General features: G+C 39.6%; 2 protein-coding genes across 2 annotated transcripts; one reads left to right on the top strand and one right to left on the bottom strand.

Moving 5' to 3' along the window:
* The first annotated feature begins 519 nt into the window (after positions 1–519).
* Positions 520–11,764, top strand: tomm20b (translocase of outer mitochondrial membrane 20b). The gene is made up of 5 exons (XM_061726526.1): positions 520–759; positions 6,287–6,333; positions 8,912–8,993; positions 9,249–9,391; positions 11,105–11,764. Exons 1-5 carry the CDS (start codon positions 636–638, stop codon positions 11,147–11,149), a joined length of 441 nt encoding a protein of 146 aa, XP_061582510.1. The 5' UTR covers positions 520–635; the 3' UTR covers positions 11,150–11,764.
* A 6,055-nt stretch (positions 11,765–17,819) lies between these two features.
* Positions 17,820–27,075, bottom strand: rbm34 (RNA binding motif protein 34). Its single transcript, XM_061726362.1, has 11 exons — positions 26,891–27,075; positions 25,462–25,618; positions 22,547–22,680; positions 22,173–22,383; positions 20,878–20,937; positions 20,718–20,761; positions 19,933–20,016; positions 19,768–19,831; positions 19,644–19,686; positions 19,438–19,556; positions 17,820–18,405 (listed from the first exon to the last, which is right to left on the bottom strand). The coding sequence occupies exons 1-11, from the start codon at positions 26,911–26,913 to the stop codon at positions 18,061–18,063; spliced, it is 1,284 nt and encodes a 427-aa protein (XP_061582346.1). The 5' UTR covers positions 26,914–27,075; the 3' UTR covers positions 17,820–18,060.
* Between the last annotated feature and the right edge of the window lie 46 nt (positions 27,076–27,121).

Here is a 27,121-nt window from a genome sequence, read left to right as displayed (position 1 = left end):
CTGTTTTCTCAGACTTTAACTAGCTTTTTTAGGATTATGGCAGGTTCAGAATAATTACAGGACTGTCTCAGAAAATTAGAATATTGTGATAAAGTTCTTTATTTTCTGTAATGCAATTAAAAAAACAAATGCAATTATTCAGTTAATTTGTAATGAATCCAGAATGTATGACATTTTTGTTTTTGTAATTGCATTACAGAAAATCACAATATTCTAATTTTCTGAGACAGTCCTGTATAAGTGAATTGCAAACCTTCATAAATATCCCTATTCCTCAAGGACTCTCCCAATGGAAAAGCATACCAGACTATTCAATACGGAGCTGCATCTATCACCATTTGTGTTTAAATCACTGATACATTGAAGAATGTACTAAATAAATAAAAATAATTATATATATATATGACAATGTATTGCATAAAGAACTCGATAAATGATTATTATTTATTTATTTTTTAGCTGCAATGGTATTTCTGGTCAGGCGTTCTCCGCCGGGTGCAGTCTGCCGGAGAGCAGGGGTCCTGCCGGGTCCTTGAGCGCCGAGCCTCCGCTAGCCGCCTCACGTTGACCAACTGCGGAACACAAATCCTCAAATAAACCCGCAACCGTTCAGAACCCGGTCCGGTCCTTGTGCTATGATGGGCGGGAGGACGAGTGCCATCGCCGCGGGCGTGTGCGGGGCTCTGTTCGTCGGCTACTGCGTCTACTTTGACAGGAAAAGACGGAGTGACCCCAACTTCAAGAACAGGCTGCGGGAACGTGAGTGTTGACCTCCTCTTCCTCACCCTCCTCCTCCTCACCACCTCCACCGGGTCTGGGACCAGGACCAGGTCCGATCAGGGGCCAGCCCTCGCACAGCCGTGGTATTAGCGGCTCTACGGGGCTTATGAGGCAATGAACGTCCTCTCGGTTACATGACATGAAGCTGTGCCGACTCTAACCGTGGGCCAAACAAGCACATGCGCTTCAAGGACAGTCTTAATGCACCCTTTTAAACTCCAATCTGTGAACATCGCTCAGATTTTCTAGTACCACTGTCAGTACATTTACGCCAGGCGTTGGTTGTGACGGAGAGACCCGTCAAATCAGCGCGATGACGTAACCAGGTCGGCAATATCAGCACGTGGGGGTTCAGTAACATTTGTGAAGGTGTTCTGACAATATTTGCTACCTGCCGAGAAATGGTACTTTGTGGTTCTGCGCATGCGCACAGTCGATTTTCAAAGTTTGATTGCCACGCTAAATCGATAATATGGGATGTGAGTAGGGCTGGGGAATATGGACCAAAAGTCATATCTCAATATTTTCTAGCTGAATGGCGATACTCGATATATATCGATATTTTTTCTGTGCCATAATTGGGGTTTCCCCCAAAGCATTATAGCATAGAATCTCTTTTAGTTTCATTTTTTTCAGAGGCAAACCCTTAAAAAAATAAAACTGTTTTAATACAAAGCCACGTGCCAAATGTCACACAGGTACCTTTAGGTCTGCACAATATCAAAATGTATAAAACAAATTAAACAAAAATAAACTGCCTGCATATATAGAATAAAAATGCTTCTTGAATAAAATAAAACAAATATCCCTTTCCTGCATAACAATTAAATTAAAATACATTGTGCAATTAATACAATGTAGACAGTAACAGGCAGACTTTTCCACTGAGGTTGACAGTTGTGCAAATAACGAAACATTTGTTCAAATCTCAAATAAAACATGTAAACAGATATTGCATCTCTTTGAGCAAATCTCAAATAATTACAACAAGTCAACTATTGTACATTTTACAGATTTTGTGCCAGGAAAACTAACCTGTCAACACTGTCAGGTTTCAGCACACAAAGGTATTTTTTTGCCAGCGCGAGGGGTCAGCGTTAATGTACAGTCAATTTGTCCTAAAATAAGCTATATTGATATAAACGATATTGTCTCGTACCATACCGCGTTTGAAAATACATCGATATATATTAAAATCTCGATATATCGCCCAGCCCTGGATGTGAGCATAAGTATGCTATTAGAAAAGCAAATTTTGATTTACCCAATGGCTAAGCACTTTTTTGAAGCACATGAAGCAACCCAGATTCACTTATGGGTGAAGGCCTAAAAAGTATTCAAAAAAACAGAGGGGGTGACAGACTCAAATAACTTTTGCAGAGAGAGACCTTTTTATATTTACCAAATGAAAGCCACTATCTATCCAGGTTTAAATGAAGACATTGATTTCAGTCCTTTTTTGTAACTTTTTTTCATTACAGATAGTGTTCTTTCTTCTCCTATTTCCAGTATTTAATTGTTTAACAATTGCTGGAGCCATTTATTGGTCATTATCTGTTATTTCTCTTGTTTACATTTGTCCTCCCACCTGCCCAGGTGATTTCAATCATCCCATTTAAGGAGAATCAATGTGTTGAGTGTTGCACCCTGAGGAAGGCTGTGACCGAAACACGTGGGCTGTAACCCACTTTTTATCTTCTACATGAAATAGCCATTTCAAGTAAAGGCTTTTTATATTTGAAGAAGAGTGCCTTGGATTTTTCTTCTTTTTTAACATCCTTTTTCCCACCAAAGAGCACCTTCATCACATGATTTAGATCAGGGGTGTCCAAAGTGGGTCCTCGAGGGCCGGTGTCCTGCAGGTTTTAGATGTTTCCCTGCTTCAGCACACCGTGATACAAGTAGCTGTGTCACCAACAGAGTTGTCCAGACCTTGATGGCAAGCTGGTGACGACTGTTAATTTGAATCAGGTGTGTTGAAGCAAGGAGACATCTAAAACATGCAGTCTTTCCCCGACCCTGCACCCCAACCTGGGACTTGCTGATTGGGCCGGAGCTTCAGGAGCTGCGTGCTGGCCTGCGGTCCGCACCCCTGGTCATCCCGTTGCTGCTTCCACCTGCCTGCGGTCCCCACCCCTGGTCATCCCGTTGTTGCTTCCACCTGCCTGCTGTGCTGTTGCCGTCCCTGACCCACCAGTCTGGCCCTCGGCAGGAGGGTCCCCCCTGATGAGCCTGGTCCTGCTCAAGGTTTCTTCCCTCCTAAAGGGGAGTTTTTCCTTGCCACTGTTTGGCTTAAGGTTTTTCTCCCACTAGGGGAGTTTTTACCTGCCATTGTTTATGTAATAACTGCTCGGGGGTCATGTTCTGGGTATGGGTCTCTGGAAAGCGTCTAGAGACAACTCTGTTGTATTAGACGCTATATAAATAAAATTGAATTGAATTGATTTGCTGGACACCGGCCCTTGAGGACCGACTTTGGACACCCCTGATTTAGATGAACCTTCTGAGCACTCTGGACTTTCTTTTTGTCTGGATAATATGGGATGTTGAGTATTTGATCCTTCAAAATACACTACCCATGACATGAATAGCATTACACTTTGTGAACATTATACGCTAAAGAGGAAAAAAACCAAAACAATTCTATGGCTTTATTTGATATTCATTCAGTCATTGGCCTTTATTTAACCAGACAGGTCATTAAGAACATTCTTATTTACAATGACGGCCTGGCAAGAGACAAGGACCACTTGGGGGGAAAAGGAAGTGGTTTAGGGAGTAAAACATAGTAAAATTGTAGCTCTTACAAAGGTAGAAAACCATTAGGTAGCATTTTTTGGCAAAGCAGCAGAAATTGGCAGAACACCGGTTTTAGTTTAGTGTTACACATGTTAACAGCACCTGGGGTTGAATAAACGGTGTCCACAGAGGAGCTGTGTCAGATCTTTGCTGGGATGAGCAGACCTGAGGTGGTAAAGAGAAGCTGGCCAGATTGTACAAATGTTTCTTTATAACATTAACAAATGTCACAGTCTTACTGTCCTAAAAAGGGCAAGTAGGAATAATGACATTTTAATGAGAGATTTTTCTCCAGAAGAGTTGTGCTGTATTTTCTTTTTCTATCTAACTAAATGTTAATAGGGCTGGGCAATATATCGAGTATACTCGTGGTATCTCGGCTTCTACTCTGTGCGATGTACAAAATGACTATCATGAATATTCGAGTATACATTGTCACGCATTTGCTTTTAGCCGCGGGCATTAAATTACAGGCTTTTCTCACTCTCTCGCCCCTCCTGCTCAGAGCCGCTCGTCCTGGTAAAACCAGGACCAGAACATGTTCTTACAGATGTTCTTCAGACGGGGAGTCAGAGATGCAACCTGCACTTTCTGTTTTGAAATGACACTTTTTATGTTTGTGCCACTCACTGCTTAGTAACTGTTTCATAAATACAGTTTTGGTAAATTTGACTTATTCCCCCTTTTTGCATGAAAGTTTAAAATGAGCATATATTAATGCAGTATGAAGAATGTTTTAATGTAGACATATAGAATCATCATACTGGTGTGATTGTAGGCATCAAAGTGTTAATTCAAGGCTAAGGCAAAAATCAAGATATATATCGTGTATCGTGACATGGCCTAAAAATATCGAGATATTAATAAAAGGCCATATCGCCCAGCCCTAAATGTTAATGTTATTTTCTCACATTTCCGAAATGATTTGCACCCAGCTTTATCCAACCAGTCTGGACTGACTGGACTGTAACCCTCCATCACTAGCTGGTCACTAGTAGAGGCGTCATCTCCTACCGTATTGTTAAACTGTGTGTGTTGCTGCACACGCCTCCTTCTGCCGTCACAACAAACAGCACTATTTACTCTCTGCTGAGGTGACTGACGTGACCTCGGCCCAGAATCATTCACAAAGCCGTTAGCACTACAGTAAGCACATTTCCTCCAGCCTCCTGGGCATCTATCCAACTGCCGATTATCACAGTAACCCTTTTACTGGGGTCAGAGGGCGTGCGGTTAAACCCACTACACCGTACAGGACGGGACTCTATTCAGGTTCTCTCGTCTCAGAAGGATTGGTTTCTTTGAAGTGGTTTCCTATGCCTGACGTGTTTTGATGATCGCTAACATGACCTTCCCCAGGAAAAGTGACGATGAAGCGAGATGCTGAATGCAAAACGATTGTTTTAATAATCGATTAATCTGTCTATTATTTTTTCGATTAATCGATGAATCGGATAAAAAAAAAAAAGCATTAAATTCCAACCATTTATTCGAAAACAGAACTGACAGTGCAAATTCACAGTGCAGATAATCTTCAGAAAGTTCACAAACAGGTTGCTCCTTGAACATCCCTGAGCTTTTAAAGTATTGATTAAAAAAAACAAACTAAATGGACTAACACAGAAAACGTACACATGTATGCTTTACATCTGCCAAATATATAAAAATAAAGTGCACAAAAGAGGTATACTTTGTTTAAATGGGACCTGAGCTGTCAGAACAATAAATAAATTATAAAAAATAAAGAAAAATACAAATCAGAAACAGGATTTGTTTGAACATTACAATTTGTTCTCTCACTGCCTTCACTCAAAAAACTAAGGATCTTACCAAGAAGTTTTCTTATTTTTAACCTAAAAATGCCATTACACCTGATAACACACATAACTTAAAAGGTTAGCTGTTGTTCCCACGTGTTTCAATTGAACTTTCATTTGTGTCAAGCACATTTTAAGTTCTAGTTAAGTTTTAAGTTAAAGTCTTTATAAGATTTTGAGTTTTGGCAGTGTTCAAAATAAAATGATGAGCCCTGCTGTATTGGAGCACATTTTCTTCTAGTTAAAACTGTAGCAGGAACAGATGTTTAGAGGAACCTATGTATGTACCGGGTTAGAGGGGGAACATATAGGAGAACGCACCACAGGAATATAGCGTGGATTAAAAATAAAAGTTAAGCACTGAGCTACATGTGTCTCCCGTCTGGGCCATTGCAGACTGCCTGAGCACATTATATATATATATATATATATATATATATATATATATATATATATATATATATATATATATATATATATATATATATATATATATATATATATGCCTGAGCACGGCATGTTACAAAAACCAAACAAATCCACGCCCTCTTTCTTATTCTTTTACGTGCGTCAGCGCGTTGTGCCGCATTAAATGTAGTCCGGGCGAAATACCTGCTTTGAGCTGGTAAAGCACAAGCTCCTCAACTTCAGCTCCGCGACTTAGTGAGTGACGTAATAATCGCGCGACACAACGAATCGATAATGGAATTCATTGCCAACGCTTTTAATAATCGATTTTTATCAATTCGTTGTTGCAGCCCTACTGCTGAATGATATTATATGGCATATATATGTTGGCTTTTAGTTGACTTTACAGGAAGGTTCATACCAAAGTAAAAGTTTACAATTTGAACTCTGTATTTGACGTTTGTTTTGTCTTTTTGTCACAGGGAGAAGAAAGCAGGTCGTGGCCAAAGAGAGGGAAGGCCTGGCAAAGGTGAACACACACACTCTGCATGGATTAGGCATAACATTAAGACCAAGGGGGAATTTCAGGATGAATACCAGGAACACGGGTTGCACAACAGGGTTTTTACAGATTTAACGTCTACACCGCATTCCGCCTGATCTTGTAGCGCCGGAGGAGTTCATGAGGTTTTTAAACAGCCTCTTGCAGCGTAGCAGACTGTAGTCCTGCTGGAGGAGGAATGCTGGTGCCCTGAGGGGTTGGATGGATGTGCAAGTAGAGCGCCTGCTTGCTCATGGACATCACCTGAGACGCACAGCCCTCACCTAGGACTGTATACAGGACTGTCTCAGAAAATTTGAATATTGTGATTTTCTGAAATGCAATTAAAAAAACTAAAATGTCATACATTCTGGATTCATTACAAATCAACTGAAATATTGCAAGCCTTTTATTATTTTAATATTGCTGATCATGGTTTACAGTTTAAGAAAACTCAAATATCCTATCTCCAAAAATTAGAATATTCTGGGAATCTTAATCTTAAACTGTAAGCCATAATCAGCAATATTAAAATAATAAAAGGCTTCCAATATTTCAGTTGATTTGTAATGAATCCAGAATGTATGACTTTTTGGTTTTTTTAATTGCATTACAGAAAATAAAGAACTTTTATCACAATATTCTAATTTTCTGAGACAGTCCTGTAGATATGTTACACCGAGATCAAACGTGTAAAGTTTCGTGGCCAAAAGCAGGTGATGTTAGTTTAATGTTTTTTCTCAGTGTAAAGGCTGAATTCTGGTTCTGCGTTAAATCGTGCACCTTCCAAAAAATGTAACTACGTGACGCAGACCAAACGCAGACCGAGAGGGCTGTTATTGGTTCGCTTGGTAGCAATGCATTTCCGGTTCTGGTTCGTGATTGAAGCAGTAGTGAACTTTCAGCGCTCTTTTCTTCGTGTGTGATTTTTTTTTTTTTTTTTTTTTTTATTTGCACCGCGGCGAAATGGAGTGACGGAGAAGTCCGAAGGGTTCACGGCGGGTTCACGGCGGGTTCACGACGGCGTCACGGCAGTGGCGTAGACTCTGCGTTGGTTTAACGCAGAACCTTAATTCAGGCTCAACACCTCTATACAGTCACACTGCTGTGACGTGCGCTGATTAAAAGATGACACTGCGTTAAGTTTACATATGACAATGGATCCACTGCACTAACCTTGCAGGTGTGAACCAGGCGAGGTAAGTGCAGTGGGGAACAAAATACTTTAAAACTGGTGAATTTAGATGGAAAATAACTTTATAGTGCAATTCGCTGGATAAATATAACATTTTACATTCTTTATTTCCCTGATGACGCGTGAGTCATGGCCTCATCTGCCTCCCCTGACAAGCCACGCGCACGGATTACAAAAACAGAGCACAATTTAGTAAACCGTTCACACAGATTTTTATCGGCTTTATTTTCTTTTTACCCACTGGTCCTTGCCGGGCTCCGTATGCTTGCATGTTTTGTTTTTATTTTGTACATTTTGTTAATGAAAAGTGGAAAGTCAGTTCTCATGCAAAGATGATGTCACAGTGCCTACATGTAAACAGGTTTTGAGGAACGCTTGTTAGTTCTTTTTAGTTAGTTTTGATCGTCACTACACTTTCTTTTCTGTTAATCAAATCCATCACAATTCGCCTCAACGTCTGATGACACGGCTTAGTTTACGTTTTCATAGCCATTCAGAGGAAATGTGTCTCAGCCAGGGAAAAGTTTGCTTCAAATGGGACGGGTTTAAGGAAAGACAGAAAATGATTATGGTGCGGGGTTACGGGGTGCCGTGATCCACCTGTACTGATGATGATCGTGTTTTAAAACCCGCTAAGACGGCCTTATGTCAACAACATCTGTCTGAAAACTCGGAGTTGATGCTTCCCAAACGAACTCAACATTTTCACAAAACGGTTGTTTATTCGCTTCAGTTGGCGGTAGATTTGATTTCATTTACATACTGATATAAAGCTCACTTTTTATTTCTAAACTCATTGTTTTATTTAAAGTAATCATTGTACAACTACAGAAACTCTAGAGAAGCCAGATAAGACTCCTGTGGCTGCTTGCTGGCCTAACGGCAGCAACAAAGATCATTGCAGTAAGATGGAAACCACCTTAACCTAACCATGCTTAACATCTCCCATTGGTATTTGACTTTTCTTGATATTATCTATTTGGAAATATCTATGACCTGAATCCAGAATGCAAAACAAAAAAATATTTTATTTTGGCATATGGCAGCAGATCAAATTAAATCCAAACTTGAAAGAAAGACTACCTTGTTGCAGCTATCCTTGTCCAGCTTTTGATATTATGTTTTGCCTTTGTTTTTTTTTTGTCCTCTTCTTTTTTTTTTATTGTTGTATTATCTTTTTTTTTTCCTTATTAATTGTTTTCATCGAATGCTTAGATCCAAGGGGTGGGTTTGGAAGGGGGTGAAAATATGTGTATGTTTGTTTGACATCATTGTGGATGCCACCGTTTATAATAAAAAGAATGAAATATAAATAAAAACATTTGATGACAAAAAAAAGACTCCTGTGGCTGAACATTGGTTGTGTTGCAGCTCCCAGACCTGAAGGACGCAGAGGCGGTGCAGAAGTTCTTCCTGGAGGAGATCCAGCTGGGAGAGGAGCTTCTGGCTCAAGGTAACCTCCCCCAGCGCACCACGATACTAACGATACTAACACCCCACACAAAGTACTGGCGTATTCTGAAAAGAGAGATTGTTCAGAAATTCTTGTGAAATGAATAAATCAAGTGACGATCATAGTTTAATATCCAGTAAAATAGAACTGCGCTGAATATTGGCATGTTTTCATTTCATCACTGGCGGCAGCAGCTGGACATGAAAAGAATAATGTTTCCATGAATAACAGTTTGAGTGGTGTGCTCGTGTACAGGAGACTATGAGAAGGGTGTGGACCACCTGACCAACGCCATCGCCGTGTGCGGTCAGCCCCAGCAGCTGCTGCAGGTGCTGCAGCAGACGCTGCCTCCACCCGTCTTCCAGATGCTGCTCACCAAGCTGCCCAGCATCAGTCAGGTAGGACAGACCAGCATCACCAAATCCTGCTTTTAGAGAGGGAATAACGCGCATGACGTCACAGATGCCACTTCACAGCGGGTTACGCCCACTGAGTGTCAGAAAGACTGAGTGTCAGCGTAGACTTTCAGTTTGAGCAACTTAAAAAACATCTAAAATGGGAAAGAGCTGTTGCGCGATCGACTGTACTCATAGATTTAGCAAGAAATCAGAGTTATAGTTTTACAGACTGCCGAAAAATAAGCTTAAGAGAGACAAATGGATCTCTGCAATTCACAGAAACAACTGGATTCCAGTGAAACGTGGATTTGTGGTTCCCATTTTGTATCAAGTAATGTTGGATTTTTGGGTAGCTAACGTTAAACGGTCAAATCATAAAGTTCCGTGTCCTCATCACTTTAATTTCTACAACAAATCCTGCCTTGAAGTCCGACCAAGCATCAAGACTTTTGCATGCCTTCAAGCTTTGCTTCGTGTATTTCCCCGGTGTAGAAATGAAGTACATATAAATATCAGGAAACTGGATTCATGGCCAAATATTAATGTCCATGGACCACTGGTTCTTGGTAACTGTACGCACAGACATCTATACGTAGACGCCCCATCGAGTGGTTTTGCTCGCTGCTGCGATACGTCAACGATCCGCCATATTGGATGTTCAAGACTGCGCTGTAAACTAATAATAATACTAAAACTAAAACTAATCCACGTAAATGGACTTATTTTCATAAAGCGCCTTTCTACAAAGAAATGTACGTTTTAGGTGTCATTTATTCATTCACACACGCACTAATATACTTGGGAAACAGTTAAGCACCAAATATAATATATTTAATTTTCTCAGATGGCAAAAATAAGAACTTTATCGATCCCACATAGGAGTAATTCATGTTACATCAGCTATAGAGAACAAGGTAGTGCCGAAAAACAATATATATCCCCCCTCACAAAAATAAAAAAAATAGAGAAACACATTTTCTCATCAACAAAGCATGTTTTAAATTTTTCAAATAACATATTTGAACCATTTTTCAGACAATAAAATAACTGAAAAAAATTGAAAAATGGTTCAAATATGTTATTTTGTTACTTGAAAAATGTTAAATTTGTTTTTTTGATGAGAAAATATGTTTCTCTATTTTTCTTATTTTTGTGAGGGGGGATATATATTGTTTTTTGGCACTACCTTGTTCTCTATAGCTGATATAACATGAATTACTCCTATGTGGGATCAATAAAGTTCTTATTTTTGCCATCTGAGAAAATTAGATATATTATTTGTGCCTAACTGTTTCCCAAGTATATTAGTGCGTGTGTGAATGAATAAATGAGACGTAAAACGTACATTTCTTTGTAGAAAGGCGCTTTATGAAAATAAGTCCATTTACTTGTATTAGTTTACAGCGCAGTCTTGAACATCCAATATGGCGGCGACGTGGACGTATCTCAGCAGCTGCATGGGGCGGATACGGATACATGTCTATAACCGTACAGGTCACTGTCAAGTCCAACTGCCTTTAATTTAAGCCCATAATCGGCTGTTATCCCGTCTTTTCCACAGTTTCCCCTACTAGTTGCAGCTGTTTTTGCCACTCAGTGCCAGTCGTCCAGTGGGAAAGTGACATCAATGCGTCCCCTCTATAGTGACATGATGTGATTCTATGTAGTTATCACTCTACTAATCGCCCTGGTTCCTTCTGTTTTCTCCTGCAGCGCATCGTGAGTGCACAGAGTCTAAGTGAGGACGATATAGAGTAAGGAGTGGACCGAGAGGAGGCTCCATCCATCTTCCTCATCCTCTTCCTCATGTGGACCGTCTCTTTCCATCACAACCTGCCAGCCCCTCCGCCTCCATCGCCCCAGCTGATGTCACTTCCCACAACAAGCATAGCCAAGGGACTTCGTTTTTTTATTGCGGGTTTATCCTTGTCTGTTTTAAACTTTTGTCATCCATTTGGGGTATTGGGAGTAAAGTTGATCATGGTACAATGATCATAAGTTCATAAAAATACAAAAACATGCAAAGCTTGACCCTATTTCTCCATCAGTAAAAGGATGGATGTCTGAATCAACTGGACTGTGTTTTGTTGAATGTTTCTTCGGGGTGGGGCGACACACATCCTGACGGTATCAAACGCAGGTTTCCTCCGTGACCTGATCGTTCCAAACCCTCGTCGTCATGATATCAGTAGTAGAGGTGAAGAAACCAGTCTTCTGTCTGCTTGGAAATGTTCTGAGTATTTATTGTTATGCTATCGGTTGTCTTTTCTTTTCAGTCTAGACTTGGAAACAGTTCTTTTTAAAAGTAATGTTAATTTCAGTTTCAAGAGGATCACCCTCTTTGGAAAAAAAATAAAAAAAGGGGAAAAGTTACTTGGTTGTCTTGATTTAAATGTGGTGTGTTTGTGTCGGCTCCAGTAAAAGGAAGCTTGACTATTAGGAAGGATCTGTTTGTAATCTGAGGAAGGAAACCGGAAAAATGATCAGAAACTGCAGCATCAATTAATTGATGGAAACTTACGTCAGCGTATACAAAACAACAAACATTTTCCACAGTCCTGCTTTGACAATCTCACAAGATTTGTTTGTCCCGTAAAACAATGAACCGTCTCAAGTTGTTGGTTTCAATCCGCCTTTGGTTCACGTCTGTGGTGAGAAAATCCCAACAAATCTGAAGAATTAGGTGAGAAGAGGATCAGCAGGATGCCGGGGCTTAAGAGACGGAGACTTAACTACTCAACTAAAAGCATCAGTTAGAATAAGATCCTTTTAGGGGCAGGTCTAAAACAAAGCAAAGCTTCTCTTCCAACAGGCTGCTAACGGAGCAGGAGTGTGGTCCCATTTAAAGCTGCTTTCGTCAATGTAAATTATGACTAAATATCATCGTCAACGAACCTTTATCACCTGAGGAAAACGAGACGCAACGAAAATGCTGGTCATGTTACGATAAGGATAATTAAATATATAATGCAATATTGTAGCCAGACTAAAATGTAGATTACAAAATAAAAACTCTGCTAAAATGTGTCTTCATTTTCGTTGACCAAAACAAGACGAAATGTTCTACCAAAGATCCATGTTTTAAGTAGTTTTCTCTGGTTTAGTCTTTAAACCAGTTGAGTCTTTGGATCCACTTTCCTACATAGACGTGGAAAAGAAAACCATCGAAAAAGAACAAGATGGGGAGAAATGCGGAAAAATAAATATGTTGTAAACTCAAATTAGAGTCTTCTGTATCTGGAATTAATGTATTCTTGAGTCTATAAGGTAACAATAATATAATAATAAGATAACCTTTGAATTGTAAAATGGGTTTGGCTAAATACAATCTGAGTAAAACGAGACTAAAATGGTCCTGGACAATTCTGACTAAAATAAGACTAAAATGCTCAGACTTTTAGTCGACTGAAACTTGACACGACTAAAAGGAGAATGAACGTGACTAAAATAAAAAAAACTAAAATGATAGCTTGACCCAAAGACTAAACTAAAACTAAAATTGAATCAAAAACAACACTAGTTCCTTGTTGGTCTGATCCAGGATGTGAGTCCGTTACCAGTCCCTGGTCCACGTTGAGCTGGTTCTTGTTTCTGTTCTCCACTGGTGACGGGTCGGGACCCGGACTCTTCAACTATGAAGCAATGCTGTCGTCATGGATCCATTACGAGGGTCAGCCTCGTCTTTCTAAAGGCCTTACTTGGAAATTACACTAATTGGGAGTAACGTTTAGAAGCGTCTCCCCGGAGACTCCTCTCTCCTCCAGAGGAAGCAGTTCTGTTTTCCAAATGTAGATCGGTCTGACCTCAGGAGAGATTTCTACTTCACCTCAGTGCTTTTTAAATGAGTTTCCAGCAGAGGTGTCTTCAGTATTCACATTCATTACTCAGGTAGAAGTATAGATACTAGAGTTTTAAAATACTCCTTTAGAAGTTGAAGTATCAACTCAAGTTTTTTACTCAAGTAAAAGTATAAACGTACTGGTTTCAAAACTACTTAAAGTATAAAAGTAAAAGTAATGTAAGGGGGAAAAAAGCCATTAAGGACAAAAGCCATTGAAAATGAATGTATGTTAGTATAATGTAAATATATTAAAGAACCATGTATGTGTACTATTGAGCATTAACATGTGTTTCAGAGAGCAGCAGATATGATGATAGTTGCCTATAAGTATTGTAATGGTGCAAAAAGTCAAACTTCAGAGGCATGTTATCATTTATCCTAACCTTTATTGGAATGTACATCCAAGTTTAGTTGCAGGAATCTGAGGGAACGGATGTAAGAACAAAACTGGACAAGAACATCTGAAACAACCACAACCAAATTCACTCTATCCGGATGGAGCAATTTAACTGGATAGTTTTTATTTAAAGGCCAAAATGAAATAGAGTAACGAGGCTGTTTTTAAAATGTAAGGAGTAAAAAGTACAGATAATTGCGTGAAAATGTAAGGAGTAAAAGTAAAAAGTCGTCTGAAAAATAATTACTCCAGTGAAGTATAGATAACCAAAATTTCTACTTAAGTAAGGTAACAAAGTATTTGTACTTCTTTACTTGACACCTCTGGTTTCCAGTCAAATAAGGTGGCAGCATTTGTCATCTCGGTCATATATTGACTGGGATGTTTTGCATGTGTGCTGGTGCAGTAAACTGTATTCTTAGGGATTTCCAGAAGTGCATTTGAGACTGCAGGAATGTCCGTACCAGAATCCCGTCTGTGTTTACTGCAGTGCCACCTGAGGGCCGAGGACCTGGACGCTACAGGAAAAGGTTTGACAGTTTGAAGAAGGGTTGTGAACCTCTGCCCATCTTTACCACGGAGACTCTTGCTCTTTAAAATGCTGCTCTTATCTCCAGACCTTCTGCCAGTTAATCCTATTAGCTCCAAGATGTTCCTGAAAAAGCGTTCCTTCTCAGTAACGCATTACTTTTCCAGCTTCTTTTTTGGGGTTTTTGCTGCCATCAAATCAAAATTCAGTATTTTTCTTAAGATAAATAGATACTTTATTTTATATATATATATATATATATATATATATATATATATATATATATATATATATATATATATATATATATATATATATACTTTATTAAGCGAAATTCAAAGATGGAACATTCCCCCTTTTTATATTGGAAGTTGTGAATAAAAAGAGTTTGAGATTTGCATTGTTGCTTTGGTCAAATAATTGTTTTAATTAACATGACTCTGCCTTTGATTTTTGGAGTCCAGAATCCAATTAAAAATTTTATTACTTGCATATAAAGCCCAAAACGGCTTAGCTCCGCAGTATTTACAAGACCTGATAGTGCCTTATGTTCCTGGCAGAGCTCTCCGCTCTCAGAGTGCAGGTTTACTCGTAGTTCCTAGAGTATCTAAATGTAGATTTGGAGGGCGGGCTTCTGCTATCAGGCACCATTACTATGGAACCAACTTCCAATCTGGGTTAAGGAGGCTGTGACCACCTCCACCTTTAAAACTAAACTAAAACCCTTTCTGTTTAGTAAAGCCTATAGTTAGTGTTTAGTAAACCTCTAGCTGATGTTGGTAAATCTCTAGGTAGTGTAAACTCTAGTGTGTTAGAGTCAGTAGTCATAGTTGCAGCTATAGAACAAGACTATAATAGTCTCAAACATAGCTTCATGGTAGATATGCTGCTATAGGTCTCTGCTGCAGGGGGGCACCGACATGATCCGCTGGGCGGTGCCTCTCACCCTTCTTCTCCTCTCCTTTTCCCTGCCTCTCTTCTCCATTACCATTTTTATTTATTATAAATATCTCATAGCTATCGTTTTTGTCCATCGCTGCTGTAGTTTCTTGTGCCGGCCCCCCTTTTTTCTCTTTTGTGTATGTTTGCAGGCCGGAGCCTCGGGAGCTGCGTGCTGGCCTGCGGTCCCCCCCCCCTCTGGTCATCCCATTGCTGCTTCCACCTGCCTGCTGTGCTGCTGAAGTCCCCGACTCCCCCAGTCTGGCCTTCGGCAGGAGGGTCCCCCCCTATGGGCCTGGTCCTGCTCGAGGTTTCTTCCCTCCTAAAGGGGAGTTTTTCTTGCCACTGTTTGGCTTAAGGCTTTTCTCCCACTATGGGAGTTTTTACCTGCCATTGTTTATATAATAATTGCTCGGGGGTTTATGTTTATGTTTATGTTCATGTTCTGGATCTCTGGAAAGATCCTAGAGACAACATCTGTTGTATTAAGACGCTATATAAATAAAATTGAATTGAATTGGAGTTAGGCTTGTATTGTTGTCCTCACTCTCCTAGTCTGCTGTCAGAAGGCGACAGAACACGAGAGCGAGAGGAAAGTTAAAGGAGAAGTGACGAGGGGGCTGGATCCCGTTAGACGGATCAGGGCAGCTGAAAATGGGACACAATTTATACCGTTGTGCTTCCCATTGAATAACAGGGGTGTGTGAATTGTAGTGCCATCTTTGCGCTGTAGGTGGTTTATGGAGCCGGGGAATAGGTTTTATAAAAGGTGAGGCTTTCAAAAATTAAAAACCAAAAATGGAAAAAATAAAAAAGGAATGTGGGAAAAAATAAAAATGATTTCATAGTTCCTGTTTACTGTTGGGTAATTCTGACCCACGATGTTTCTGTTTCAGTTCTATCAGCATTCTGGGAGCTGATTGGTCCTTACAGCATCATTAGCTGCAATACTTGCTGTTGAATCTCAATATAATACTAGTATTAATATGTTGCAGAACTACAGTCATATCATTCATGAAACAGCTGAAAAAACAGTTGTAATAACACTAACCCAAATCAATATCGGAATTGAATTGGATCAAATCAAATCTTGATAATCGATTCTGAATCTTAAGAATATGAATCGAATCGATTCTTGACATTTGTATCGATCCCCAGCCCTGGTTTCCATGGTGAGTCACATGAACCGACATTGGCCGGGTTTCCCAGATCAGTTAAGTAGTTCTTAACAGCGAAAGACTTCTTTCAAACCTTCTTAAGGAGCCTGTGAAAGAAAATCGCGTTTCCCAGAGTCGCTCTTAGCTTAAGTATCTCTTTCATTAAGAAGGAAATGAAAGATGCTGCTGACCCAGTCTTTCCAACCATCTTAGTGAACAAAGACTCACAGATCCAGCCGCGTCAGGCAAATCAATATCACACCAAGCAATGAGATATTAAAACAATGCACCCCGCACAAATTTTGATCTATTTTATACTTTAGATTTATATTGTTTAGCATTTATTGGTGACAGCAAAGGGGGAAAAAAAAGAAAAATAAGGAATAACAAGTGTGTTCCTGTATATGCTTTATGCTTTACGCACAAATAAAACGATCATCATGAATATCATTTATTTGATAATTTGGCTGCTATACAGCATGTTCTCGCTGCAAATCAACCGCATCGCCGTGCGCGAAGCAGAACTGTTTTTATGAACGCATTCGTGCGTCAGCACTTCAGTCCCCTGGACGTGTCGGACCGGGCTGTCAGGCAGCCGTGACACCTGCGCCGTGCCCGAGCCCGAGCGCACCTATGTGATGACAGGGAAGCAGCAGCTGAAGAACGAGATCCTTTGATGAATCGTTCATTACAGTCTCAAATATAATCAATGGTGTCGGTTTATATTAAAGAATCTTTTTGCCCAGAAGAAAAAAGAGCGAAGACAACGACCCATAACTATTTTCTTCTCTTGAAAAAACCCACCTGCCGACTCGCGCTGTATACAGCGCGAGTCGGGATGCAGCATCATTCAGAAGAGGAGGAATACGTGCGAGGCGGGGATGATCTCTGCAATCTGAAGCCCTCTATAATTGTAAAAAGAATTTCACTTATCACGGGTTCTTTTTGGAACATAACCCCTGCGAAAAACCAGGGATTGCTGTAATTCCACGTTGCGATTTGCGAAACTCGCCTTCTCTTGGCTCATGTTTTTGAATGCACACAAACGCCCACCCCGTTTCCTCCCGGTTTCTGCGTGTGGGGAAAAAAAGCCTCACTGTAGCCAGAAATAACGGAGTAACGCACCGTTTGGATGAAAAAGGGTAATTGAATTATATTTATCATCTTAATTTTTCATTATAACGCACAGGCAGCAGTGAATTAGTGCGTTAGGCAGCAGTGCTGCGTGTGAAAATGCGCTGATAGTGATCGGTGATCGATTTGCCTGGCATCGATTCATTTGGTTTCAGAACCGGACAGCTGCTCCAAAGAGCGTCTGAAAGAGCGAAACTAAAGAACGGTGTTAAGAAGTCATCTGGGAAACACCCGTATCTTAGGGTTCTCTCTTAGTTCAAACCTTCTTTGAACCTCTCTTAAATCCTTAAGAGAGGTTGGATCTGGGAAACCCGGCCATTTACTGCTTACGCTGTTACCTAGAACGTTTAGAAAAAAGAAAAAACCCACCAAACAAGAAACTCTCCCCCCACTTTTGTTTGCTGGTGAAAAAGTGTAGACCACAAGACGTGTTTCAATAAAAAGAAATGTATTTGTGTAATGTTCTCCAGAACAGCAGATGTATCACTTTAGCCGGGTGAACTACCTGAACACAGACGGGTTGAGGCTGAACAAGAGATCTGAAGCAACGCTGATGAACAGCGTTGCCATGACAACGGTGCGTTCAGAGCTCAGGGTTTTTGCAGACTTTCGGTCAGAAGAACCAGAAATACCAGTTTGTTCTGGTCAAAACGATGAATATGTCCTCAGAGTTCATTTGAGATCCCTCTTCCTTGGCTTGAATTTCTTCTTCAGACCTTTCTTTTTTGTCTTTTTGCTGGGATCCACCATCTCTCCTTTAAACGAGGAGGAACTTTTGCCTTTTGCCTTCTGGCGATTTCCGGCGAACTTCTTGGGGGGTTTGAACCCTCCTCCCCGGCCGGCCCCCCGCTCCCCTCCCGGGCCCTTCGCCAGCTTCTTAGACGCTTTATTTGGGGGTCCTTTGCCTTCTGGCTTACTCTTCTGCTTCTCCTTCTTTACCGACCTCTTCACGCGGACGGCCCGCCCTTCCAGCTGTGACCCGTCCATCTCCAGCGCCAGCTGCACCGAGTCAGCGTTCTGCAGGAGTTACACAGAAAAACATTGAAAATATAGACATATTTGTACAGCACAATTCAACACAAGGTTATTCAAAGTGCTTTGCATCAACATTAAAAGTTGCAAGACGCAATTAAACGGTAAAAAAATAAAATAAAATGATAAAAAATAATAAAAAGCACAAGTTGTTAAAAAGTAAGGGCAGTAGAGTACAGCAGGTACATCTCATTCTTACAGTGGCAAGAATTACGTTTCTATACGGTCAAAATGTACAAAGACGTGCGGTGAATCAAACCAATTTGACAATTCCACGTCACAATTCCTGCATTCAGGGCTTATCCATAACTTTGCACGGTTTTCAAAAATCATATTTAATTTAAGAGTACTCTTAAATAACAAATAAAATTATAAGAAAAGAAGTAAAATAATAAAAAGCAGGAGTTGTTAAAAAATAAGGGCAGTAGAGTACAGCAGGTAAGTATTTCATTTAAGAGTAGCTTCAGTAAACAGTAATGTTTTTATCCTGATTTAAAGGAGCTGACAGTTTGAGACCTCAGGTCTACAGGAAGTTTGTTCCACAGCTGAGGATATACCAGCAAACTTCCATTTAAGTACTTTATAAAAACACATTTGCAGAATTTTCAATACTTTCCACACATTTGGGCACACTGACTATTGAACATTTTTTTTACACTGCAAAAACTCAAAACCTTACAACTTAAAACAAGAGTCATTACCAGAAAAATAACTTATTTGACATATTTTAACCTGTTTCAAGTAAATTTTCACTTGAAATAAGTAAGAAAATCTGCCAGTGGAACAAGATTTATATTTTTATTACAAGCAAAAAAATCTTGTTCCACTGGCAGATTTTTTTCTACTTATTTTAAGTGAAAATCTACTTGAAACAGGTGATTGTTGTTTTTTCCAGTGATGAGTCTTGTTTTAAGTGTAATGAGATTTTTTTTTTACTAAAAATGAGACATTTTAACTAGAAATAAGACAAATATTCTTGTTTTTGCAGTGTAACCATGAAACTGGACTGGTCCGTACTTCAAACAGGATGTAGCCGAATCCCTTCCCCAGCCCGGAGGTCGGGTCTCGCACCAGCCGCACGGCCTCCACCGCTCCGCAGGCCTCGAAGTGTCTCCGGAAAGCCAGGTCGTTTATTTCTATGGGAGACACAACAAGGCGGCTCGAAATAAAACCCACAACATGTTCATGGTGAAGCGTGTGCTCGGCTCTGCGCGGCCACTCACCGAAGGACAGATTCCCCACGAACACCGAGCGCTTGTGATCGTGCTGCAAGACAACGAGAGACTCTCAGCAAACGCCAGCAGCTTTGTACAGGAAACAAGTGGACTGTGAAGTGTGCAGACTCACCGATGAGCTGTCGGTCACTCTGTCCACTCGGATGAGGAAGTCCTTCTCGACCTCCAGGCCGTTCCTGGTAGACAGACAGATGGAGGGATTGACACGTTTAAATGCTCAGTTTGTTGTTGCTGCTGAAAAACTGGATGTTTCAGGTTCGTGTGAGGAGTTCTGCACCTCTCCAGAGCTTTGGTGACTCCCTCTTCCTCTTTAAACACCACATATGCGTTGATACTTTGCCTCTGGGGGTGACTTTTGCGTCTACAAAGAGCAAAGAAGTTTAATATGCACAACGGGTCAGTGGGTATTTAGTTTAGCAAGAAGATTCTGCTGAGTCTGAATTCATGTCAAGACATAACAATTAAACACAGATGCAAAATAATACTATTAATAATAATAATATTCTGACTTTCAGCTTTCTGGTACCCTTAATTTCTGTTTAGATAAATAAAATAACCTTATTTCCGTTTGGAATAACATCCACGGTGCACTAGCAGTCTAGCCTTCTGCGCTGCAAAAACTATTCTTAACAAGAATATTTGTCTTATTTCTAGTTAAAATGTCTCATTTTTAGTCAAAAAATCTTATTACACTTAAAACAAGACTCATTACCAGAAAAATAACTTGTTATTTGACAATTTTCACCTGTTTCAAGTAGATTTTCACTTGAAACAAGTAGAAAAATCTACCAGTGGAACAAGATTTATCTTCTCATTACAAGCGAAAAAATCTTGTTCCATTGGCAGATTTTTTCTACTTGTTTTAAGTGAAAATCTACTTGAAACAGGTGAAAATTGTCAAGTAAGTTATTTTTCTGGTAATGACTCTTGTTTTAAGTGTAATGAGAGTTTTTGATTTTGAAGAATTAGATATTTTAACTAGAAATAAGACAAATATTCTTGTTAAGATTTGGAGTTTTTGCAGTGTGACTGTCAGCCCTGCTGCGTCTGACGGCTACTTACGTAATAGCTGCTACTTTTCGAGACATGGCGGGATCCTCTCTGATCTGCAGAGTTGAAACAGAGTAAATCACGTGAATAGGGCGGGACGTCCAGAGACGAGAAGCTCAAACTGGTCTGATTACCCGACGCTGAGCTGAACGTGCTTCATTTCCAGTCTTACCACAGAGCGGAAGCGGATGGATTCAATGGCTCCTTTATCCCTGAAGATGGTCCGCAGAGTCTGGAGAGGAACAAGTTACACATCAGCACTGACTCTCTGAGCAAAAATAGCCAAAATTTAATTAAAAAACATCTCAAAAAGATATTTTAAAACAAATAGTGTCTGGGGGAGGATGGAGCTTCAGGAGAAATGTGCCACCCCAGCAGAGGTGTTAAACCCAGTGTTGTGCATGAACCAGTTCAAATGAACGCGTTCATTCCTGTGAGAACGTGGAACTGAACGCAACATATTTGCAAATAAAGAACTTGAACTTGTTCAGATCAGCTGATCACAAACTGGAATTTGAACTGTTCAGATTATGTGAGTTTCCAAAAGATTTGGTGATGCTGCTTTTAGCCACGATGCTCCAAAACTGTGGAACAGCCTGCCGGAGGATCTGAGAGGAGCTGGAAATGTGGACATTTTTAAACGTAGACTAAAAACTCATCTCTTTGGTCTGGCTTTTATGTAGCATCAAATTTTAGCAGTCTCATCAGCAGGCTCATTTATATGCAAATACTACTTTGCATTGCTCATTTATGGTATGAAGTGGGCGTGTAGAGGGCGGGATATGAGGCGAAGTCAGCTGCGCAACCTTCCAGCTGGACTGTGATTTATAAAGCGAACATTGCATGCAAGTGTGCGTGCACACGGTTTTATAAATCCAGATTTTTTTTGCGCCCGCCATTTTCGGCTTTTGGGTTTACGTGAACTTTTAGTATGAATCCTACGCACTCTTTTATAAATGAGGCCCCTGGGCAGTAAAGGTTGTGCTTTGTTCCGACTCATTTCTAACAGTAAGCACTGAGTCAACTCAACAGGCCTTTCCTTTCCTCATCCGTCTCAAGAAAACCTGGTTGTAAACCAGTGATTCTCTCCCACATCCGCGCTTCATTTCAGAGGAATGTGAAACTACGCATCGGGTCAACGTTACTTACAATTCAAAGTTGGGTTTTATCCTGCTGCTTCAGCTCCTTCCAGTAAACTCTGCAGCCCCTATTTTACCTTCACTTTATCTTTTATCTCAGCAAACGTTTATTAAAGCTTGTTTTACTGGTCAGAGGATTTTAAACCAGTAACTCTAAGCTAAGACTTCAGCCGATTTAACTGCACGTAAACAAACCAGAAGCGTCGACAGTAGATGTTTTTCTGCAGGTGATTTCAGTTCCATGAGGCAGCTGGTAAGAGCAACCGCGCTCACTTCTTTGGCTGCTCCATGTTCTTGCTATAATGACTGTAAATACAAAGATAAATACCTTCTTGTTGCAGCTGATGGGCAGGTTTCCCACGAACACAGTCCTCTTTGTCTTCGAGGCCTCCTCCACTTTACTGGCCCTCAGCCTCTGCCGCTTCAGCACCCAGTGCTCGGCATCGCGCTCTTTCCCCAACTCTGACGCCTTCCTCTTCTTCTTCCCCGACACGTTCTGCCCTCGCTCGTCATCGTCAGCCGTCTGTAAACCGCTTTCCCTGAAACCAGCAGCCGAAACAAACAAGGATGCAGGATTTAAAACAGAGGAAATCCAAGTCAAGGTGAGGACACGATGACGACTGATGATTCTTTTATTTTTGAGTGGAGGAGGGAAAACAGTGATGTAAAGAAAATAAGAAGAGGTGGAAACACTGGTGTCACCTGTTCTCCAGCTTCAGGTCCGCTTCTGATCTCTCTTTGAGCGGCTTTTTCTTCTTCTTCTGCTGACCGGCTCCATCTCTGACCCCCGGACCTTCCTTCTGCTGCTTGGATGTTTCTACACTCTTTGGAACGACCTGCATTAAATAAAAAAAAAAGAAATACAAATGTACATGCAACCTCAAAGGATGTGCTCTCTATTTGTTTTGTCCCACTTTTCCAGAAACCAACGTAAGAGCTGTTGCTTAAACAGGTGACACGACTACACCGATGTCTGTAAGTGTGTTTTCACCGTGGAGAGTTCAGGTTAAGGAGTTCAGAGCGAGGAGTTCCCATTAAAGATCAGACTTCTAGCATTATTAAGCAACATCTTTTGAATCAGTATAAGTAACAATTATAGAACATTGAAATAGAGATCACTTGAACAAGCAGCAGCTGAGACTGATTGTCTGACGGCTGGAAATGGAAACATAGTTGGTTCTGACTGTTGGTGAATGTATTTCTTTCTTTCTTTTTTTCTGTATTAGATCAGTTGTAAAGTTCTAGACTAGAAATTAAATGAGATTGTGGACTGCTTTTCAGACTTTTTAACGACCTCAGGTGAACTCTTAACTGTGCAGTGTTTTTGTTTTGTGTTGCGTTATCATTTCACTGTTTTCATTTTGTGAAATGTTTTTTTTGCAGAGTATTATTTTATTTGATATTCTCTTTATCTAGTGGAAATTTATTTGGTTTGCTTTTATTATGTTATGTTTAGTACTGTATTATTTTAAAATGTTGGCGGACACCAGGAAGAATAGCTGCAGTCATGCTGTAGCTAATGGGGATCCTAATTAAACAATTAAACTATTATTAGATAGTCTGTAAATAATAGAAAAGGAAACTACACTGCCAGGGCAAAACAAAAAGGAAAAGTCTCGCACTAAAGTACTTTGTTGGACCACCTTTAGCTTACACTGCAAAAACTCAAAATCTTAACAAGAATATTTGTCTTATTTCTAGTTAAAATGTCTCATTTTTAGTCAAAAACTCTCATTACACTTAAAACAAGAGTCATTACCAGAAAAATAACTTGTTATTTGACAATTTAAACCAGTTTCAAGTAAATTTTCACTTAAAATAAATAGAAAAATCTGCCAATGGAACAAGATTGTTTTGTTTGTAATGAGAAGATAAATCTTGTTCCATTGGCAGATTTTTTTCTACTTATTTTAAGTGAAAATGAACTTGAAACAGGTGAAAATTGTCAAATAAGTTATTTTTCTGGTAATGAGTCTCGTTTTAAATGTAATGAGATTTTTTGACTAAAAATTAGACATTTTAACTAGAAATAACACAAATATCCTTGTTAAGATTTTGAGTTTTTACTTCATCAGATCAAATTAAATAACTTTCTGTTGCTGCTTTAAAGGAGCATGAGGCTCCTTTTAAAAAATGAGACTCTCTAGCGCCACCCTTCACCACGACGGCCGTTGGGGGTACTGCAGCCAACAGTGAAGCCGGCACGGGAGAACGGGGAGAACGTGCATGCAGCGTCATGTGACGTCACATCTACAGGACAGCGCGGGAAATTCGGGACCGAATTGCAGCACATTTTGCAGCACACAGCCTGTTCAAGGCAAAGGAGAGATACACTAGAGGAATCATTCTTTTGGGTTTGGAACGCTTCATCTGACATTATTACTAGAAAACTTAAAATGTATACGGATTCTTTTCATAAATCCTGCCACAATCCGGCCTCAAGCTCCTTTAACATATTAATCACTGCAGCACGTTTCCATTGGGAGGTGTTAAACTATTTAATTAAATCCAAGTGGTTATTTATTGTGGCCTATGTTGCTAAAAAACATTTGTTGCAGATAAACCAAAAAAGTATGAGACAAAAGGTTTTGACATCCTATAACTGATAAACAGTCAGTGGAAATGATTTAAAGTTGTGTATGGAAATAAAGATGGAGTTGTAGGATCATCGTAAACCATTTTTCTGCCAATAATATAGGGCTGTTCGATTTTGCCCAAAAATAAAATCTCGATTTTTTTCTCTCAAAATCCGATTTTCGATTACGATTATTTTGTGAATTGACAAAAGGCAAAGAAATGATTTCAAATATGCTGTTTTTTTTATTGAACATTTGCCCCATTGGGCTTTAAGTGCAAACGTTGCTCTTATTAAACCAAAAATGAATGAATAAAGTGCAAAACTCTGTAAAATAAGTTGAAAAAAAGTTTTAAAAAATATAATAAAATATAAAGTTTTATCTCTGAAAAAAAAAATCAGCACTTGCAAACATACAGTAAGTTATATTTCCAATTAAATAAAACAAGACATTTTCTAATTAAACTAAACTGTGTCTTTGCATGCTAAATAATAATGCAACCCATGAAGGAGGTAGAGGTGTGTAATGTCAGTCATTACATTTGCTATTCACATTTGCAAGTTTTTTGCAAGGAACGCGAGCCGGTCTACGGCATCTGGCTTGAGGGATGTCCGGTGGCATGTTACAACGCCCCCTCCTACACTAAAGAGCCTCTCCCATGGGGCACTTGTCACAGGTATTGAGAGGTATTTCCATCAATCATTAATATGGTATCAATCATTAATATGTGTGAAGACAAGGTTAAAAAAAAAAAAGAAAATTAAAAAAAAAAAAAAAATCGATTTTACGATTTTCACGTTTTAACATCGTTCTAATTACATAATCGCAATTACGATTTAAAATCGATTAATCGAACAGCCCTACAATAATAATGACTGAGTGCCGACTGAATGTTTTCAAACTAAGTCAGTCCCAAACCAAATGACAGGATTGTGTTATGCTGTTGTTTTTGAGGTGTTGGTCACTTTATACACCTAAACATTTGCTCACAAGTGCAGGTTTGTATCTTAACTAAGCACAGAGGAGGAGTGGGTGATTTACCTTGGGAGCAGGCTGGAACAGCACCGGAGCAGCTGGAGCGGCGCTGCTGAATAAACCTGACAGAGATCCGGAGGCTGCAGAGTTCTGCTGGAATAAACTTCCCGACACCTGACCCACCACATAGTCAGCCGACGGTTGCCCGGACGACGACGCTCCCCTGAGGAGAGAAACACCGGGGTAACGACGGTCCAAGCACTCAAAAAACCAGTAGGAACAACAGCTGATGTGCAAGTGGTTTATCCACTTCATAGAAACACTGATGCTGCTAAATAGAAGATGGTTTTCCTCACTAAAACGCAATATTACTTATGTACAGGACTGTCTCAGGAAATTAGAATATTGTGATTTTCTGTAATGCAATTACAAAAACAAAAATGTCATACATTCTGGATTCATTACAAATCAACTGAAATATTGCAAGCCTTTTATTATTTTAATATTGCTGATCATGGCTTACAGCTTAAGAAAACTCAAATATCCTATCTCAGAAAATAAGAATATTCTGGGAATCTTAATCTTAAACTGTAAGGCATAATCAGCAATATTAAAATAATAAAAGGCTTGCAATATTTCAGTTGATTTGTAATGAATCCAGAATGTATGACATTTTAGTTTTTAGCCTTGTTACTCTATTTCATTTCGGCCTTTAAATAAAACTATCCAGTTAAATTGCTCCATCCGGATAGAGTGAATTTGGTTGTGGTTGTTTCAGATGTTCTTGTCCAGTTTTGTTCTTACATCCGTTCCCTCAGATTCTTGCAACTAAACTTGGATGTACATTCCAATAAAGGTTAGGATAAATGATAACATGAACATGAAGTTTGACTTTTTGCACCATTACAATACTTATAGGCAACTAGTCATCATATCTCCTGCTCTCTGAAACACATGTTAGTGCTCAATAATACACATATATGGTTCTTTAATATATTTACATTATACTAAGATACATTCATTTTCAATGGCTTTTGTCCTTAATGGCTTTTTTCCCCCTTACATTACTTTTACTTTTATACTTTAAGTAGTTTTAAAACCAGTACTTTTATACTTTTACTTGAGTAAAAAACTTGAGTTGATACTTCAACAGGAGTATTTTTAAAATCTAGTATCTATACTTCTACCTGAGTAATGAGATAATAAACCAAATGTTTACTCTGAAATCAGTAAAAAATGAAGTAAGAAACATTTGACCATATGAAACAAACACACGCACACACACACACACACACACACACACACACACACACACACACACACACACACACACACACACACACACACACACAATCCAAAGCTTTAGGTTGCAGAAAACTGTGTCTAAAATACATGCTTCTCCCACTGATTGATCGACTTATATTACATGACGAAGTTAATTCATAATCAACCCCAACTATAAATCAATGTAAAAATATAACGTGTGTAAACAAACCTGTTTTGGCCTTTTCGCTTCATGGTTTGCTCCAGATTTGACCAGATCACTGCAGGTCGGACACTCTATTTACCCTTTTATCGGAAATAAGTAACGTACAGAGTTGACTGTTTTCATAAAGAGTAATGTTTTCCAACTTAACACTGATCGGACATGTTCACACGTTTCCTTTCCGAGCACATGACTGTCCTCCCTCCAATTATGCCCCTATTCAACACGGTCACAATGTAC

This window comes from Cololabis saira, chromosome 1, assembly GCF_033807715.1.
Source record: "Cololabis saira isolate AMF1-May2022 chromosome 1, fColSai1.1, whole genome shotgun sequence".
Classification (NCBI taxonomy): Eukaryota; Metazoa; Chordata; class Actinopteri; order Beloniformes; family Belonidae; genus Cololabis; species Cololabis saira.
This window is presented reverse-complemented; position numbering and strand designations above follow the sequence as displayed.

Excerpts from the sequence above, each read along its gene's own strand:
- tomm20b (XM_061726526.1), top strand. The coding sequence starts at position 636 with ATGATGGGCGGGAGGACGAGTGCCATCGCCGCGGGCGTGTGCGGGGCT. Across the intron at positions 6,334-8,911 it reads AGAGGGAAGGCCTGGCAAAG|CTCCCAGACCTGAAGGACGC; the intron begins GTGAACACACAC and ends GTTGTGTTGCAG. Across the intron at positions 9,392-11,104 it reads AGCTGCCCAGCATCAGTCAG|CGCATCGTGAGTGCACAGAG; the intron begins GTAGGACAGACC and ends TTTCTCCTGCAG.
- rbm34 (XM_061726362.1), bottom strand. The coding sequence starts at position 26,913 with ATGAAGCGAAAAGGCCAAAACAG. Across the intron at positions 19,832-19,932 it reads GTCACCAAAGCTCTGGAGAG|GAACGGCCTGGAGGTCGAGA; the intron begins GTGCAGAACTCC and ends TCTGTCTACCAG. Across the intron at positions 19,557-19,643 it reads CGTGGGGAATCTGTCCTTCG|AAATAAACGACCTGGCTTTC; the intron begins GTGAGTGGCCGC and ends TGTCTCCCATAG.